General features: G+C 44.7%; 1 protein-coding gene across 1 annotated transcript in view; it reads left to right on the top strand.

Moving 5' to 3' along the window:
- Positions 1-118: 118 nt before the first annotated feature.
- zdhhc13 (zinc finger DHHC-type palmitoyltransferase 13) overlaps positions 119-14,110 on the top strand; it is a 34,995-nt gene continuing 21,003 nt past the window's right edge. The window contains exons 1-6 of the mRNA XM_033038694.1: positions 119-196; positions 8,351-8,502; positions 9,458-9,580; positions 9,684-9,761; positions 12,229-12,373; positions 13,963-14,027. Coding sequence (XP_032894585.1) covers positions 167-196; positions 8,351-8,502; positions 9,458-9,580; positions 9,684-9,761; positions 12,229-12,373; positions 13,963-14,027 — 593 coding nt within the window. The 5' untranslated portion in view covers positions 119-166. The remainder of the gene's footprint in view (positions 197-8,350; positions 8,503-9,457; positions 9,581-9,683; positions 9,762-12,228; positions 12,374-13,962; positions 14,028-14,110) is intronic.

Raw genomic sequence — 14,110 nt, 5'->3', positions numbered from 1 at the left:
ATGACGGCGACGGGCGGGAGCGAGCGCGCTCGCGGCGTGGTGGTGGTGGATGACGGCGACGGGCGGGAGCGAGCGCGCACGCGCGCGGCGTGGTGGTGGTGGATGACGGCGACGGGCGGGCGCGCGGGAGGAAGGGAAGTGGGGGAGCGGCGAGGAGAGCGGGAGGATGGAGGAGTGGCCCGAGGGCGGCCGTGAGGTACATACTGGGAGGGGACTTACTGGCTTTCTCCCCACCCGGCACATTAGGTGGACCAGAGAGGAGGGGGGGAGGGGGGGATGGAGTGTGGACCTGGGGGGGGGGAGGGGATGGAGTGTGGACCTGGGGGGGGGGGGGAGGGGATGGAGTGTGGACCCGGGGGGGGGGGGAGGGGATGGAGTGTGGACCCGGGGGGGGGGAGGGGATGCAGGGTGGACCCGGGGGGGGGGGGGGTGGAATGTGGACCCGGGGGGGGGGGGGAGGGGATGGAGTGTGGACCTGGGGGGGGGGGGGGGAGGGGATGGAGTGTGGACCTGGGGGGGGTATGGAATGTGGACCCAGGGGGAGGAGGGATGCAGGGTGGACCCGGGGGGGGGGGGTGGGGGAGGGGATGGAGTGTGGACCCGGGGGGGGGTGGGGGTGGGGGAGGGGATGGAGTGTGGACCCGGGGGGGGGGGGGGGGGTAGGGATGCAGGGTGGATCCGGGGGGGGGGGGGGGGAGGGGATGGAGTGGGGACCGGGGGGGTTGGGGTTGGGTAAAGAAGGCACATACCGGCTCTTTCCCCCAGGCACGGACCAGGTGAGGGGGGAAGAGTGTACAGGGAGGTGGGGAATGTGCATGATGTAAATACTGCCCCCTCCTCCCCCCTCCCCACTGCAGGGACAGGGGACTGGACCAGGGATGTGAGAGGATGGGGAGAGTGTGGACAGGGAGGGAGAGGGAGAGTGGAGGGGTAATTGGAATGTGGAGAGGGGGTGGGGATAGAGTGGGGAGGAAGAGGGGTGGGATAGAGTGGTGATGGATAGGGTGGGAGAGTGTGTATCAGCCAGCAGAACCCCTCTGGTTGATGAGGCATCTGTGGTGCAGCGAGGATAGTGATGGCGTGCAGGATGAGCTGAGGGTGGGTGGGGTAAAGGAAGCTATCTGGAGTGCCGGTGAGGGGCCCGGGGAAAGGGAAAGAATGAGAGAGGTTGGCGACGAGGGGGATTAGCTAGGGGTCTGGGCAGATGAGGGGGAAAGGAAGGAGCTTGTGGTGTGCAATGGGGTGGTGAGTAAGGGGCCTGGGGCATACAATGGATGGGGGTATAGGTCGTGGTGGTTGAACAAGAGGCATTGGGAGGTTGAAAGGAAGGAAAGACCCAAGGAGTGGGTAAGATGGAAGTAGTACAAAGGCACAAACTGGTAGAGTTGCTGCCTCACACCTGGGTTTGATCCTGACCTCGGGCGCTATCTGTGTGGAGTTTGCACGTTCTCCCTGTGAACGCATTGCCTTCCTCCGTGTGCTTTGGTTTGCTCCCATATCCCAAAGACGTGTGGGTTTTTAGCTTAATTGGCCATTAAAAAAAAAAAAGCCCCTAATGTGTTGGGCATAGATGAGAAAGTGAGATGGCAGAGAATCAGTGCGAGTGGGACGTAGGGCCTGTTTCCATGCTCTCTCTCTAAGAGGGCGGGCTGGGTGGGGGAAGGGTAAAAAGAGCCCAGTAAAGGAAGGTGTGACAGTTTGTTGTCATCTCGTTAGCAACATGTGTACTTCCTGCACTGCAGTTCCATTCTCCAGAATTCTCAACCAGTTATACATACCAATAAGTCGTTTACCTAATTTAAATGAAATGTATTTCCTTTTACATGTGTGCCAAGTATGAGTTGACAGATTTTGAATTTGACTAAAGCAGAACAGGTGTGAAAATCAAAATGAAACTGGAAATGTTGGGAACACTCAACTGACTAGGCACGATCTGCAGAAAGAGAAACAGTTTAATGTTTCAGATCAATAACTCTTAATCAGAATTTGGAAATAAGTTAGTTTTATATTGAAGAGAGGGGTAGGGGTGAATGGATTGAGTGAATTCATGGTTACACTGGTGACAGGCTATCGATTAAGTTAAGTGGTTGATAGGTTAAGGAGGAAAATTACAGAGAGATAACAAACAAAGGAATGTAAATGTATGAAATGCAGAACTGTGGGAAAGGTCCACCACATTATGCCATGAGAGGGACAGTGGAATGGAGAATGAACGTTGCAGAGAACAGAAAGCTTACCTGTGGATTAAATCCAAATGCTCAACATAGTGGTCACCCAATCTTTGTGTGTTCATTCAGTGTAGAAAAGACCACACTGAGCAGCAAGTGCAGTACTCTAGAATAGAGAAAGAACAAATGAGTCACTACAGTAGATGGTATTACTGCTTAATTCCTTGGACGGTGGAAGGGGAGAGGTAAAAGTAAAAATCTTTCTACTCCTGCAATTGCTTAAGAAAGAACTGAAAACGGGGGAATGTTACTGTAGGTGGAAGAGCTGACGAGGAACTCACGAATGCCAAGTGAAACAGAAGGGAATACATGACTGCTAGTGGAATCTTGTTAAAATTACTTGATGACACAAAGCTGGGTTGCAGTGTGAGCTGCGAGAAGGATGCTTTGAGACTGCAGGGTGACTTGGATAGATTGGGTGAGTGGGCAGATGCAGTTTGCTGTAGATAAATATGAGGTTATCCACTTTGGTGGCAGGAACAAGAAACAGAAAAATAGGTGCAGGCATAGGCCACTTAGCCTTTCGAGCCATTCAATGTGATCATGGCTGATCATCTAAAATCATTACCCTGTTCCTGCTTTTTTTCCCATATCCCTTGATTCGTTTAGCCCTTAGAACTAAATCCCCTGACCCTGCTATCTTTAAGATATCTAACTCTCTCTTGAAAACCTCCAGTGAATTGGCCTCCACTGCCTTCTGTGGCAGAGAATTCCACAGATTCAACTCTCTGGGTGAAAATGTTTTTCCTCATCTTAGTCCTAAATGGCCTACCTCTTATTCTTAAACTGTGACCCCTGGTTCTGGACTCCCCCAACATTCGGAACATTTTTCCTGTTTCCAGGAACTGTCCAATCATTTAAGAATTTTATATGTTTCCATAAGATCTTTCATTCTTCTAAATTCCAGTGAATACAAGCCCAATCGACCCATTCTTTCATCATATATCAGTCCCGCCATCCCGGGAATCTGGTGAACCTACCTGCACTCCCTCAATAGCAATAATGTCCTTCCTTAGAAGACCAGAATTGCACATAATACTCCAGGTGCAGTCTCACCAGGGCCCTGTACAACTGCAGTAGGATCTCCTTGCTCCAAAACTCACATCCTTGCGCAATGAAGGCCAACATGACATTAGCTCCCTGCTGTAAATGCATGCTTTCATTCAGTGACTGATGTGCAAGCACACCCAGGTCTTGTTGCACCTCCCCTTTTCCTAATCTGGCAACATTCAAATAATAATCTGCCTTCTTGTTCTTGACACGAAAATTGGTTAACCTTTATCCACATTATATTTGCATCTGCCCACTCACCCAACCTGTCCAAGTCACCCTGCAGCCTCATAGCATCCTCCTCACAGCTCACACTGCCACCCAGCTTTGTGTTATCCGCAAACTTGGAGATAGCAAGGGAAATTATAGCAGTCTAGCCCAGAATGCCAACTGAGTTGGCATGGACAAGTTGAGCTGTGGTGCCTGTCTCTTTGCTGTTTAGCTCTGTGACTCTATTCAGTTTATGTTTCTAACTCAAAACCTCCAGTCCTGATTACACCCTGATGAATCTTTTCTACACGCATTCCAGCTCATCCTTCATATGGCTAAGCAATTAAAAACTGCATACAATATTCTAAATGTGGATTAATTGATAGTGATTTGGGCTATCTCTCTTGTACTCAATGGCTTGACCAATAAAGCCAAGCGTGCTAAGCACCACCTTCTGTCTACCCGTGTGGCTGCTTTCAATAAACTATGTACTAGTACCCCTTGGTCTTTTTATTTGACAACTCCAGGATCTTGCTATTTTCTGTGTAAGCGCTGTCCTGGTTTAACGTGCCATAATGCAACACTTCACACGTATCCTAGTTAAATTCCATCAGCCATTCCTTGGACCACTTGCCCATTTAATCTGGATCCTTTTATAATCTTAGATAACCTAACCATGCCAATAACATTCTCACCAAATCGTTAATATAGATGATGAATAAATGGACCAAGTACAGACCCGTGGCACACGATGCCCCAATATGCCACCGTCTGACTCCTTCCATCGAGCAGATTTTGCATTGAGTTGACCAACTCGCCCTGCATCTAATAAGATCTAACCTCATCCACAAAAAGACAGTCATAGCTTGGGTCCATAGTTGATCTGGATAACATGTGTAGAAGGAATTGTTCAATATGAGAACGACTGTAAACAGATAAATAAGTGTGTTGATGGAGAGCTGTTGAGCCTTTACTCAGGAAAGAAGCAGTACGATCAATCTCCTACTCTGACCTGCCAGTGGCCTTCTACACTTTCATAAGAGTCTCATTGTAAGTTTGAGCAGGAGGACCTCATCTTCACTCTTGACTCGTTTCACCTTCCTGGATTCAATATCAAATTCATCAATGCTTTTTTTGTGCTTGTATCTGAACTGGTCAGTTTTGCTGTGAGTCATCCTTCTAATGTTGGCAGAGTTTCTCTCCTTCAACGAGCATTGAGTGACTTTGGATTTTTCCTATAACTTTTCGTTTCACGATTTTTAATACTTTGTACACAATTGTTTTCTCTTTTACCAGCCTGATTAACCTGTTAACTAGGTAACCACCTATAACTTAGCCCCATGGCAACTCTAGCCATAAGAGATAATCCCTTTGTCCTCTCCATCCTACTTTCTCTCTGTAATTTAAAGCTAATTATTTTTCTTATTCCCCTGTTTTGACTAAGTCTTCATCCTGGAATTTTAACTTTTTTTTTGCCAGATGCTTATTGATCTGCTCCATGTTTTCAATATTTGAATTAGCTTTAGATTTAAACATTTTAACTTGATTGATTTGATTAGTATTTATATATGTATTATCTACTGTGAAGAAGATAATACGCTATTGCCTTCCATCTCAGTGCTCTGTGGTGGATGTTTATGTTAATTTTTATGTAGTTGTGTGTCTTGTTGCTTTTTTGGTATGACTGTAGCCTGGATATAGGGCGCAAGTTGAATCAAGAGTTAAAATTGGCATGTCATAAAGGTAATGCTATGGTTATGGGAGATTTCAACATGCAGGTAGACTGGGAAAATCAGGTTGGTGCTGGACCCCAAGAAAGTGCCTCCATGATGGATTCTTAGAGCAGCTTGTACTAGAGCCTACCAGGGAGAAGGCAATTCCGGATTTATTGTTGTGTAATGAACTGGATTTGATAAGGGAACTCGAGATAAAGGAGCCCTTAGGAGGTAATGACCATAATATGATACGTTTTAATCTACAATTTGGGAGGGAGACGGGTAAATCAGAGGTGTCAGTATTACAGTTGAACAAAGGGGACTATGGAGCCATGAGGGAGGAGCTGATCAAAATTGACTGGAAAGATACCCCAGTAGGGATGACAGTGGAACAACAATGGCAGGTATTTCTGGGAATAATACAGAAGGTGCAGGATCAGTTCATTGCAAAGAGGAAGAAAGATTCCAAGGGGAGTAAGGGGCAACCGTGGCAGACAAGGGAAGTCAGTATAAAATAAAAAAAAGTATAACATAGCAAAGATGAGCGGGAAGCCAGAGGATTGGGTAACCTTTAAAGAGCAACAGAAGATAACTAAAAAGGCAATAGGGTAGAAAAGATGAGGTACGAAGGTAAGCTAGCCAAGAATAAAAAAGAGGATAGTAATTTCTTTAGGTATGTAAAGAGAAAAAAATAGTTAAGACCAAAGTTGGACCATTGAAGACTGAAAAAGGTGAATTTATTATGGGGAACAAGGAGATGGCAGACGAGCTGAACAGGTACTTTGGATCCGTCTTCACTAAGGAGGACACAAACAATCTCCCTGATGTAGGGTGATGGAGGAAATGCACATTAGGCAGGAAATGGTGTTGGGTGGACTGATGGGACTAAAAACCGATAAATCCCCAGGGCCTGATGGTCTGCATCCCAGGGTACTTAAGGAGGTGGCTCTGGAAATCGTGGTGATCATTTTCCAATGTTCTATAGATTCAGGATCAGTTTCTGTGGATTAAAGGGTAGCTCGTGTTATCCCACTTTTTAAGAAAGGCGACAGAGAGAAAACAGGGAATTATAGACCAGTTAGCCTGACATCGTGGTGGGGAAATACTGGAGTCAATTATAAAAGATGAAATAGCGGCACATTTGGATAGCAGTAACAGGATCGGTTCTAGTCTGCATGGATTTACGAAGAGGAGATCATGCTTGACTAATCTTCTGGAATTTTTTGAGGATGTAACTAGGAAAATGGACAAGGGAGATCCAGTGGATGTAGTACGTGGGCTTTCAGAAAGCATTTAATAAGGTCCCACATAGGAGATTAGTGGGCAAAATTCGAGCACATGGTATTGGGGGTAGAGTGCTGACATGGATAGAAAATTGGTTGGCAGACAGGAAACAAAGAGTAGGGATTAACGGGTCCCTTTCATAATGGCAGGCAGTGACTAGTGGGGTACCGCAAGGCTCGATGCAGCGACCGAAGCTATTTACAATATACATCAAAGATTTAAATGAAGGGATTCAAAGTAACATTAGCAAATTTGCAGATGACACAAAGCTGGGTGGCAGTATGAACTGTGAAGAGGATGCTATGAGGATGCAGGGTGACTTGGACAGGTTGGGTGAGTGGGCAGATGCAGGGCAGATGCAGTTTAATGTGGATAAATCTGAGGTTATCCACTTTGGTAGCAAAACGGGACAGCAAGATTACTATTTAAGTGGTATCAAATTGGGAAAGGGGAAGTACAACGGGATCTGGGGGTCCTTGTTCATCAGTCAATTAAAGTAAGCATGCAGGTACAGCAGGCAGTGAAGAAAGCGAATGGCATGTTGACCTTCATAACAAGAGGAGTTGAGTATAGGAGCAAAGAGGTCCTTCTGCAGTTGTACAGGGCCCTAGTGAGACCACACCTGGAGTATTGTGTGCAGTTTTGGTCTCCAAATTTGAGGAAGGACATTCTTGCTATTGAGAGAGTGCAGCGTAGGTTCACCAGGTTAATTCCAGGGATGGCGGGATTGTCATATGTTGATAGAATGGAGCGGCTGGGCTTGTATGCTCTGGACTTTAGAAGGACGAGAGGGGATCTTATTGAAATATATAAGATGATTCGGGGTTTGGACATGCTAGAGGCAGGAAACATGTTCCTGATGTTGGGGGAGTCCAGAACCAGGGGCCACATTTTAAGAATAAGGGGCAAGCCATTTAGAATGGAGATGAGGAAACACTTTTTCACACAGAGATTGCGGAATTTTCTGCCTCAGAAGGCGGTGGAGGCCGGTTCTCTGGATGCGTTCAAGACAGTTAGATGGAGCTCTTAAAGATAGCGGAGTCAGGGGATATGGGGAGTAGGCAGGAACAGGGTACTGATCGTGGATGATCAGCCATGATCACATTGAATGGTGGTGCAGGATTGAAGGGCCGAATGGCCTGCTCCTGCACCTATTGTTCATTGACTGTATGGCAAATCAAATTCCTTGTATGTTCTTTCATACTTGGCTAATAAATTCTTTGCATCTTGTATCTATCTGGACTCGAGTGTATGGATACTGCCTGGGAGGCCAATGCTCTAATTATAGTACCAGATTAATTACACTACTGGCTCAGGTTGCAACATGTGAGTGATGGTTGAATAGAACAAATATAGGTGATTTTAATTACATTATTTTTTGGTGCTCATTGTATCTATTATTTATTAATGCTTCAAGTAACTGCATTTGCACGCTTGCATATATTTGTTGTTGTTGTTTCCATGCTTTAGAAAATGTATCTGTGCTTAGAAGAGAAATGAGTGCAAGTGAGATCTGATGAAATCTCATTGACCTAAAGTGTTTACTCTGTTTCTCTCTCCACTGCAGAAACCTGGTTAGTATTTCCAGGGTTTACTCTTTTTATTAAGGAAGACGTTTATGTTGAGTATTCTGGGAATATGAAATAGGAGGAGAAACAGTTTGACAATTCTTATATAACTTTCAGCCAGTGTAATTTACACAGCCTTTCTCTTCCATTTTATAATGCAAATAATACTTTGATTCCCTACGACTGCAATATTGCGGCCAGCAGTATCAGTTGTTTTCACGCAGCTCTAAGATAAAAAAATTACTTATTACTTCATTGTCTTATTTAGTGTAATGAAACTATTGTTTTTTTACAGTGTCAGCACAATTGTTCTCATGGATATCATGGAGCTCAAAAGCACCAGGAGCAATATAACAGTTCGAGTCAGGCCGCAAGTCCAGATAAACATCACAGCGATCTTGCCTTCATGGAAGATTATAGTAATTGGGACATTGTAAGAGCCACACAGTAAGTTCTAGTGGGTATTTGCTATAAACTGGTATGTAAATGTCAACTCTTGAGGTTATCTTGGCTGCAAAGTTCTTGTAATAACAAGGAATGGCAGATGCTGGTTTATACCAAAGATAGACACAAAATGCTGGAGTAACTCAGCGGGTCAGGCAGCATCTCCAGAAAAAATGGTGATAAAACATCACCTTTCCATTTTCCCCCTGAGATGCTGCTTGACCCGCTGAGTTACTTCAACATTTTGTGTCTATCTCTTGTAATTACTTTCCCTCTTGAGGAAAAAACTCAAACCCGTGAATGCTTTTGCACGTCTAGCCATATGCAAGCATAAAATGGCAAATATAGCAAATGGAAGAACTTTGTTGAATCGAGTTTGAAATTGGATAACGTGAGGGAAGGTTACGATAAGGGTATACATGATCTGAGAAATTGCAAAATGTAATTTGTGCAATCGCATCAAGCCTGATGTTGGTATGAAAATAAAAATCCAATAAAAGCATAATTTTTATATCAATGAGGGGTTCATTTTCATTGAATTCTGTTGGCATGTGGTGTTATAATTTTATTTATTTTTGTTATACCAGCTACAGATCAAGAGAAGGGTACAAAGGACATTTGAAATGTGATAGCTTTATGGGCCTGTCTTAGGCAATTTTTTTGGGCAACTACAGGCGACTGCCGCAAAATTTTCAGCGTGTTGGAGGTTGATGTAGGTGCTGTCGTGGGTTGTCGCCAGGAGTCATAGGTGAATTTGATTAAAACTAGTCCCTGGCATTCGCCTAAAGAGTCGCTTAAGTGGATCAGGCCCATTAGATTGTATGGCTGGTAATTCTTGGTAATGCTTACTTCTATTCTGAAACACCACGGGCTGCTCGGGATTTTAGTTTTGAATTTGGAGACTCGTGGTCCAGCTTTATCTCCACTTTTTTCTAAGATTGCATTTTACACTTTGCAGATATGGAATAATAGACAGATGTAAGGAGCTGATCGAAGCTGGTTATGATGTCCGACAGCCTGACAAAGAAAATGTGACGTTGCTTCACTGGGCAGCTATCAATAACCGAACAGAGCTTGTCAGGTAAGATCTTTTATTATTTTTGTACTCTTAAATTATACACCAAAAAAAATTAACATTGCCATTGTTCATATATTGTATTAAATTTACCCATCTCCATCTACAGCTACTATATTTCGAAAGGTGCAATTGTGGATCAGCTTGGTGGAGATTTAAATTCAACAGCTCTTCACTGGGCGACCAGGTAGAGTTCCAGAAATATTTAATATTTGAACGTAAGCTTTAAAAACGAATTGTAAAGAAGATGTAATTACCAAATATATGTGGGAAAGATATCTTTCTGTCACCTTCTGATCTCTCATCTCACCATTTTGATTGAATTCATTTTAGAATTCATCTATCTTCCAACTTTGAGCATAGAGCATAAATGTTCGTGTTGAGAGGGAATTGGGCAGATAAACGGTGAAGAAAAATTTGCAAGACTGCTCGGAAAGGGGGCGCTGCACTGGCAGCAGCCTGTCGGCAGCGTGTCCGTTTTTTTTCAACTTTTTTAATTTTTTTAGTATGTTTAAAAGTCTGTTTTTAATGTTTATTTGTGTGTTATGTGTGGGGGGGTAAGGGGGAAACCGTGGAGAGGCGATTTTTCCAGGTCGCCTCCCCCGTGGCCTAACAGCAAGGATCGGCGCGGACTTTCCCGGAGACGCGCCCGGAGCCTCAGTGGCGGGCGCAGCGTGGACTCTCGGCGCGGAGCGGGTGAGACCTCGCTGGAGGGGAGCGCTCCGTCACGCTGGCCCGCGGCAGCCGGCAGTCTGAAGCCGCAGTCTGCAGAACTCCAGCTGGTGCGGCGTCTACAGCCCGGGATCCCTCGTGGAGGACACGGGGGGAAGAAGAAGCTTTCACTGCCGGCCCGCAGCCATCTTCTACCGCGGGTGCGGCATGGACTTAACATCACCCCAGGAGGGTAGCTTCGACCGCCGGCCCTGCAGACTGCGGTGCTTCCGGCTGCGGCACGGCAGGTACTTTAAAACTTTGACCGCCGGCCTGCGGCCTTCACCAGCCTGAAGCCGCGGTCTCTGGTTGGGAAGAGCCGATCCTGGACTCACCTTGACTTTGACTTTGTCCCTTACCATCTGGACGCCCGCAGCAACGGCTGTGGAGGGTGGTGGTCCCGACCACGGGGGAAATGGAGGAGGACTGGCCAAGCTCTGTGCCTTCCACCACAGTGATGAATGCTGTGGTAGATGTTTGTGTAAAAATGTTATTGTGGTTGTGTTCTTTATTATTGTACCGCTGCTGGCAACCCAAATAGCACCGACCTTGGTTGTGTGGCAATTAAATTATATCAATATCAATCAATGGAGAGTCACATCGTGTTGGGCAATGTAATCATAGGAATTGGAAATTGAGTTCCTTTTGTTAATGAAATTATTCTTAATCTTGGTTTGTTTACATATCTCCGTGTTACAAAAAATAAATGAGTGGATTACGTTTCTTGTTTCAAAATGACAAATACAAAGTTGTAAAGTAATACAGCAGGAAACATGCCTTTTGGGCCAACTCGTCCATATTAACTAAGATGCTCAAATAAACTAGTTCCATTTGCTCACATTTGACTTCTTAACCTTTCCTATCCATGTACCTATCCAAATGTCTATTAAATGTTGTTGTTGTTGCTTCACAGCTCAACCTCTTAATCTGGCAGTTCATTCCATATATGCACAACCTGTGAGGGGAAATAAATTGCACCTCCGGTCCCTTTTTACATACCTGCCCCTCAAACAACACCCTCTAGTTTTTAATTCATCTTACCTCAGAAAAAATACTGTGTGCATTCCCCTTCTCTATCTACCCCTCATGGTTTTGTCCTGTGTTCTATACTCTGGTCTTGGTTGCACATAACCCTGAGAATTGATTCTGGAGTACCATATTGTGTTTTTGTACCAGTTTAGTTCAGAGATACAGCATGGAAACGGGCCCTTCGCCACAGAATCCGCACCAACCAGCGATCCCCGCACATTAACACTATCCTACACTCTCGGGACAATTTACACTTACACCAAGCCAATTAACTTATAAACCTGTACGTCGTTGGAGTGGAGTGTGGAGGGAAACCGAAGATCTATGAGAAAGGTCACGGGGAGAACGTGCACACTCCACACAGACAGCTCCCGTAGTTGGGATCGAACCCGGATCACCAGTGCTGTCAGCAGCAACTGTCCCGCTACGCCACCGGGCCGCCATTTCTTGCTTTATTTTTTTCCAACCTCACTTATTGAACAGTGGACTGATTTATCCATCATTTTGCTGTGAAGAGTACTCTCCAATAAACGTTATAACCCTGAATTCCATTGTGACATCACTAACCCATTCAGTACTGAAGAAGCAGACTTAAGTTTCCACAAAAATAAATCTAATCTAAAATTGTGCAACTGTGCTTCAGTTTGAGATGGTGGGGGAGAGAAGTGAAAGCCCAAACAGGATATTCTAATAAAGGAAATGTGGGTTCTGCTACAACGTAAACTGTAGCTCGAAGTTGCATTCATATTCAAACCACAATGATGAAAACATACAATGTGTCAGAGGATCTATAATAGATAAAATGTAACCTTTTTCCAGTAAACAGAAAATACTGAACTGTTTGCCAGCTGAAAGATCAATAGGTTAAAGTGGATTTTTAAAAACAATATTCAAGTCCTTTTGTTTTATTTCAGACAAGGCCACTTGTCTATGATGGTGCTACTGATGAAGTATGGAGCAGACCCCTCCTTAGTCGATAGGGAAGGATTCACATGTCTTCATCTTGCAGTTCAATTCCAGCAAATGGCAATCATTGCTTACCTTGTAGCCAAAGGTCAGGTATGTTCAGTTTGTCCTTATTTCAAATCAATGCCTTTCATTATTTCAGTAGGAAAGGTATTGAATTAATCTAAATGCTCTTCCTCAAGTTAATGTGCTTTAGTGCACATATGCAGTTATGAAATGTCTGTTCCCACCCAGTCACTGTAATATTTCAGTCATAGCAGTATGAGACATGAGGACTGAAAGTATTGTTGTGCGATGGAATTTCTCAAACCTCAAAAGCTGCAGAACTCCATTGCAGTAACACTGCTAACATAGCTCAGTCTGAAGAAGGGTCTCGACCCGAAAGGTCATCCATTCCTTCTCTCCAGAGATGCTGCCTGTCCCGTTGAGTTACTCCAGCATTTTGTGTCTACCTTTGATTTAAAGCAGCATCTGCAGTTCCTTCCTACACATAGCTAAGGTTCACAGACTGAACTTTGTTTTGTACTGGGTACATAAAAATGCTGGAGAAACTCAGCGGGTGCAGCAGCATCTATGGAGCGAAGGAAATAGGCGACGTTTCGGGCCGAAACCCTTCTTCAGACTGGTGGGGGGGGGGAGAAGGAAGGAAAAAGGGAGGAGAAGGAGCCCGAGGGCGGGGGGATGGGAGGAGACAGCTCGAGGGTTAAGGAAGGGGAGGAGACAGCAAGGGCTAGCAAAACTGGGAGAATTCAACGTTCATGCCATCGGGACGCAAGCAACCCAGGCGGAATATGAGGTGCTGTTCCTCCAATTTCCGGTGTTGCTCACTCTGGCAATGGAGGAGACCCAGGACAGAGAGGTCGGATTGGGAATGGGAGGGAGAGTTGAAGTGCTGAGCCACCGGGAGTTCAGGTAGGTTATTGCGGACTGAGCGGAGGTGTTCGGCGAAACGATCGCCCAACCTCTGCTTAGTCTCCCCGATGTAAATCAGCTGACATCTAGAGCAGCGGATGCAGTAGATGAGGTTGGAGGAGATACAGGTGAACCTTTGTCGCACCTGGAACGACTGCTTCGGTCCTTGAATGGAGTCGAGGGGGGAGGTGAAGGGACAGGTGTTGCATTTCTTGCTTTGTTTTGTACTGGATTGTCATCCATTAATTACTTTGTGAAGAGTCCAGAAGTTAATTGTCAAATTTAATTTCACCTTAGATGGAATGTTCAGACTAACATGGTATTCCTCTACTTTCCTGTAAAGGAGGATGACCCATATTTGAAATTTATAGGACAGGACAGGACATGGCACGACTCCATTGAAATTTACAGGACAGAGCATTATTATAATTTATATTATAATACATATAATAACTACTTCTTGATTGCCTTAAAATCAAACATTAGTTTTTTTTAAATTAGACATGACAATTCCCAACAACCATTAAGCTATTGAATGCTGTAAAATCCAACTAAACTCCGAACTACAAATTGCCTTGAATGCACTGGAGATTTTGGGTTTTTTTACACTATTGTTTTTTTAATTGAACTTTTCTGTCTGTTTATATTATCTATTGAGTACTATGTTTATAAACCTGTTTGTGTTGCTGCATGTAAGAAATTCAATGTTCCCTTTTGGTACATATGACGATAAACACTCTTGACTTTTGAGATGTTTTCTGTTGTTTAAGGACGTGGATGCTGCTGACGTGAACGGACAGACACCGTTAATGCTTGCAACTTCCAAAATAATAGGGTAAGTGTAGAATGTTTATGGCATGTCTTTGCACGTGTGTATAATGGTACATTTAACCAGCGCTACAGTTGTTATGTTCTCTT

This window comes from Amblyraja radiata, chromosome 20 (genome assembly GCF_010909765.2).
Source record: "Amblyraja radiata isolate CabotCenter1 chromosome 20, sAmbRad1.1.pri, whole genome shotgun sequence".
NCBI lineage: Eukaryota > Metazoa > Chordata > Chondrichthyes > Rajiformes > Rajidae > Amblyraja > Amblyraja radiata.
This window is presented reverse-complemented; position numbering and strand designations above follow the sequence as displayed.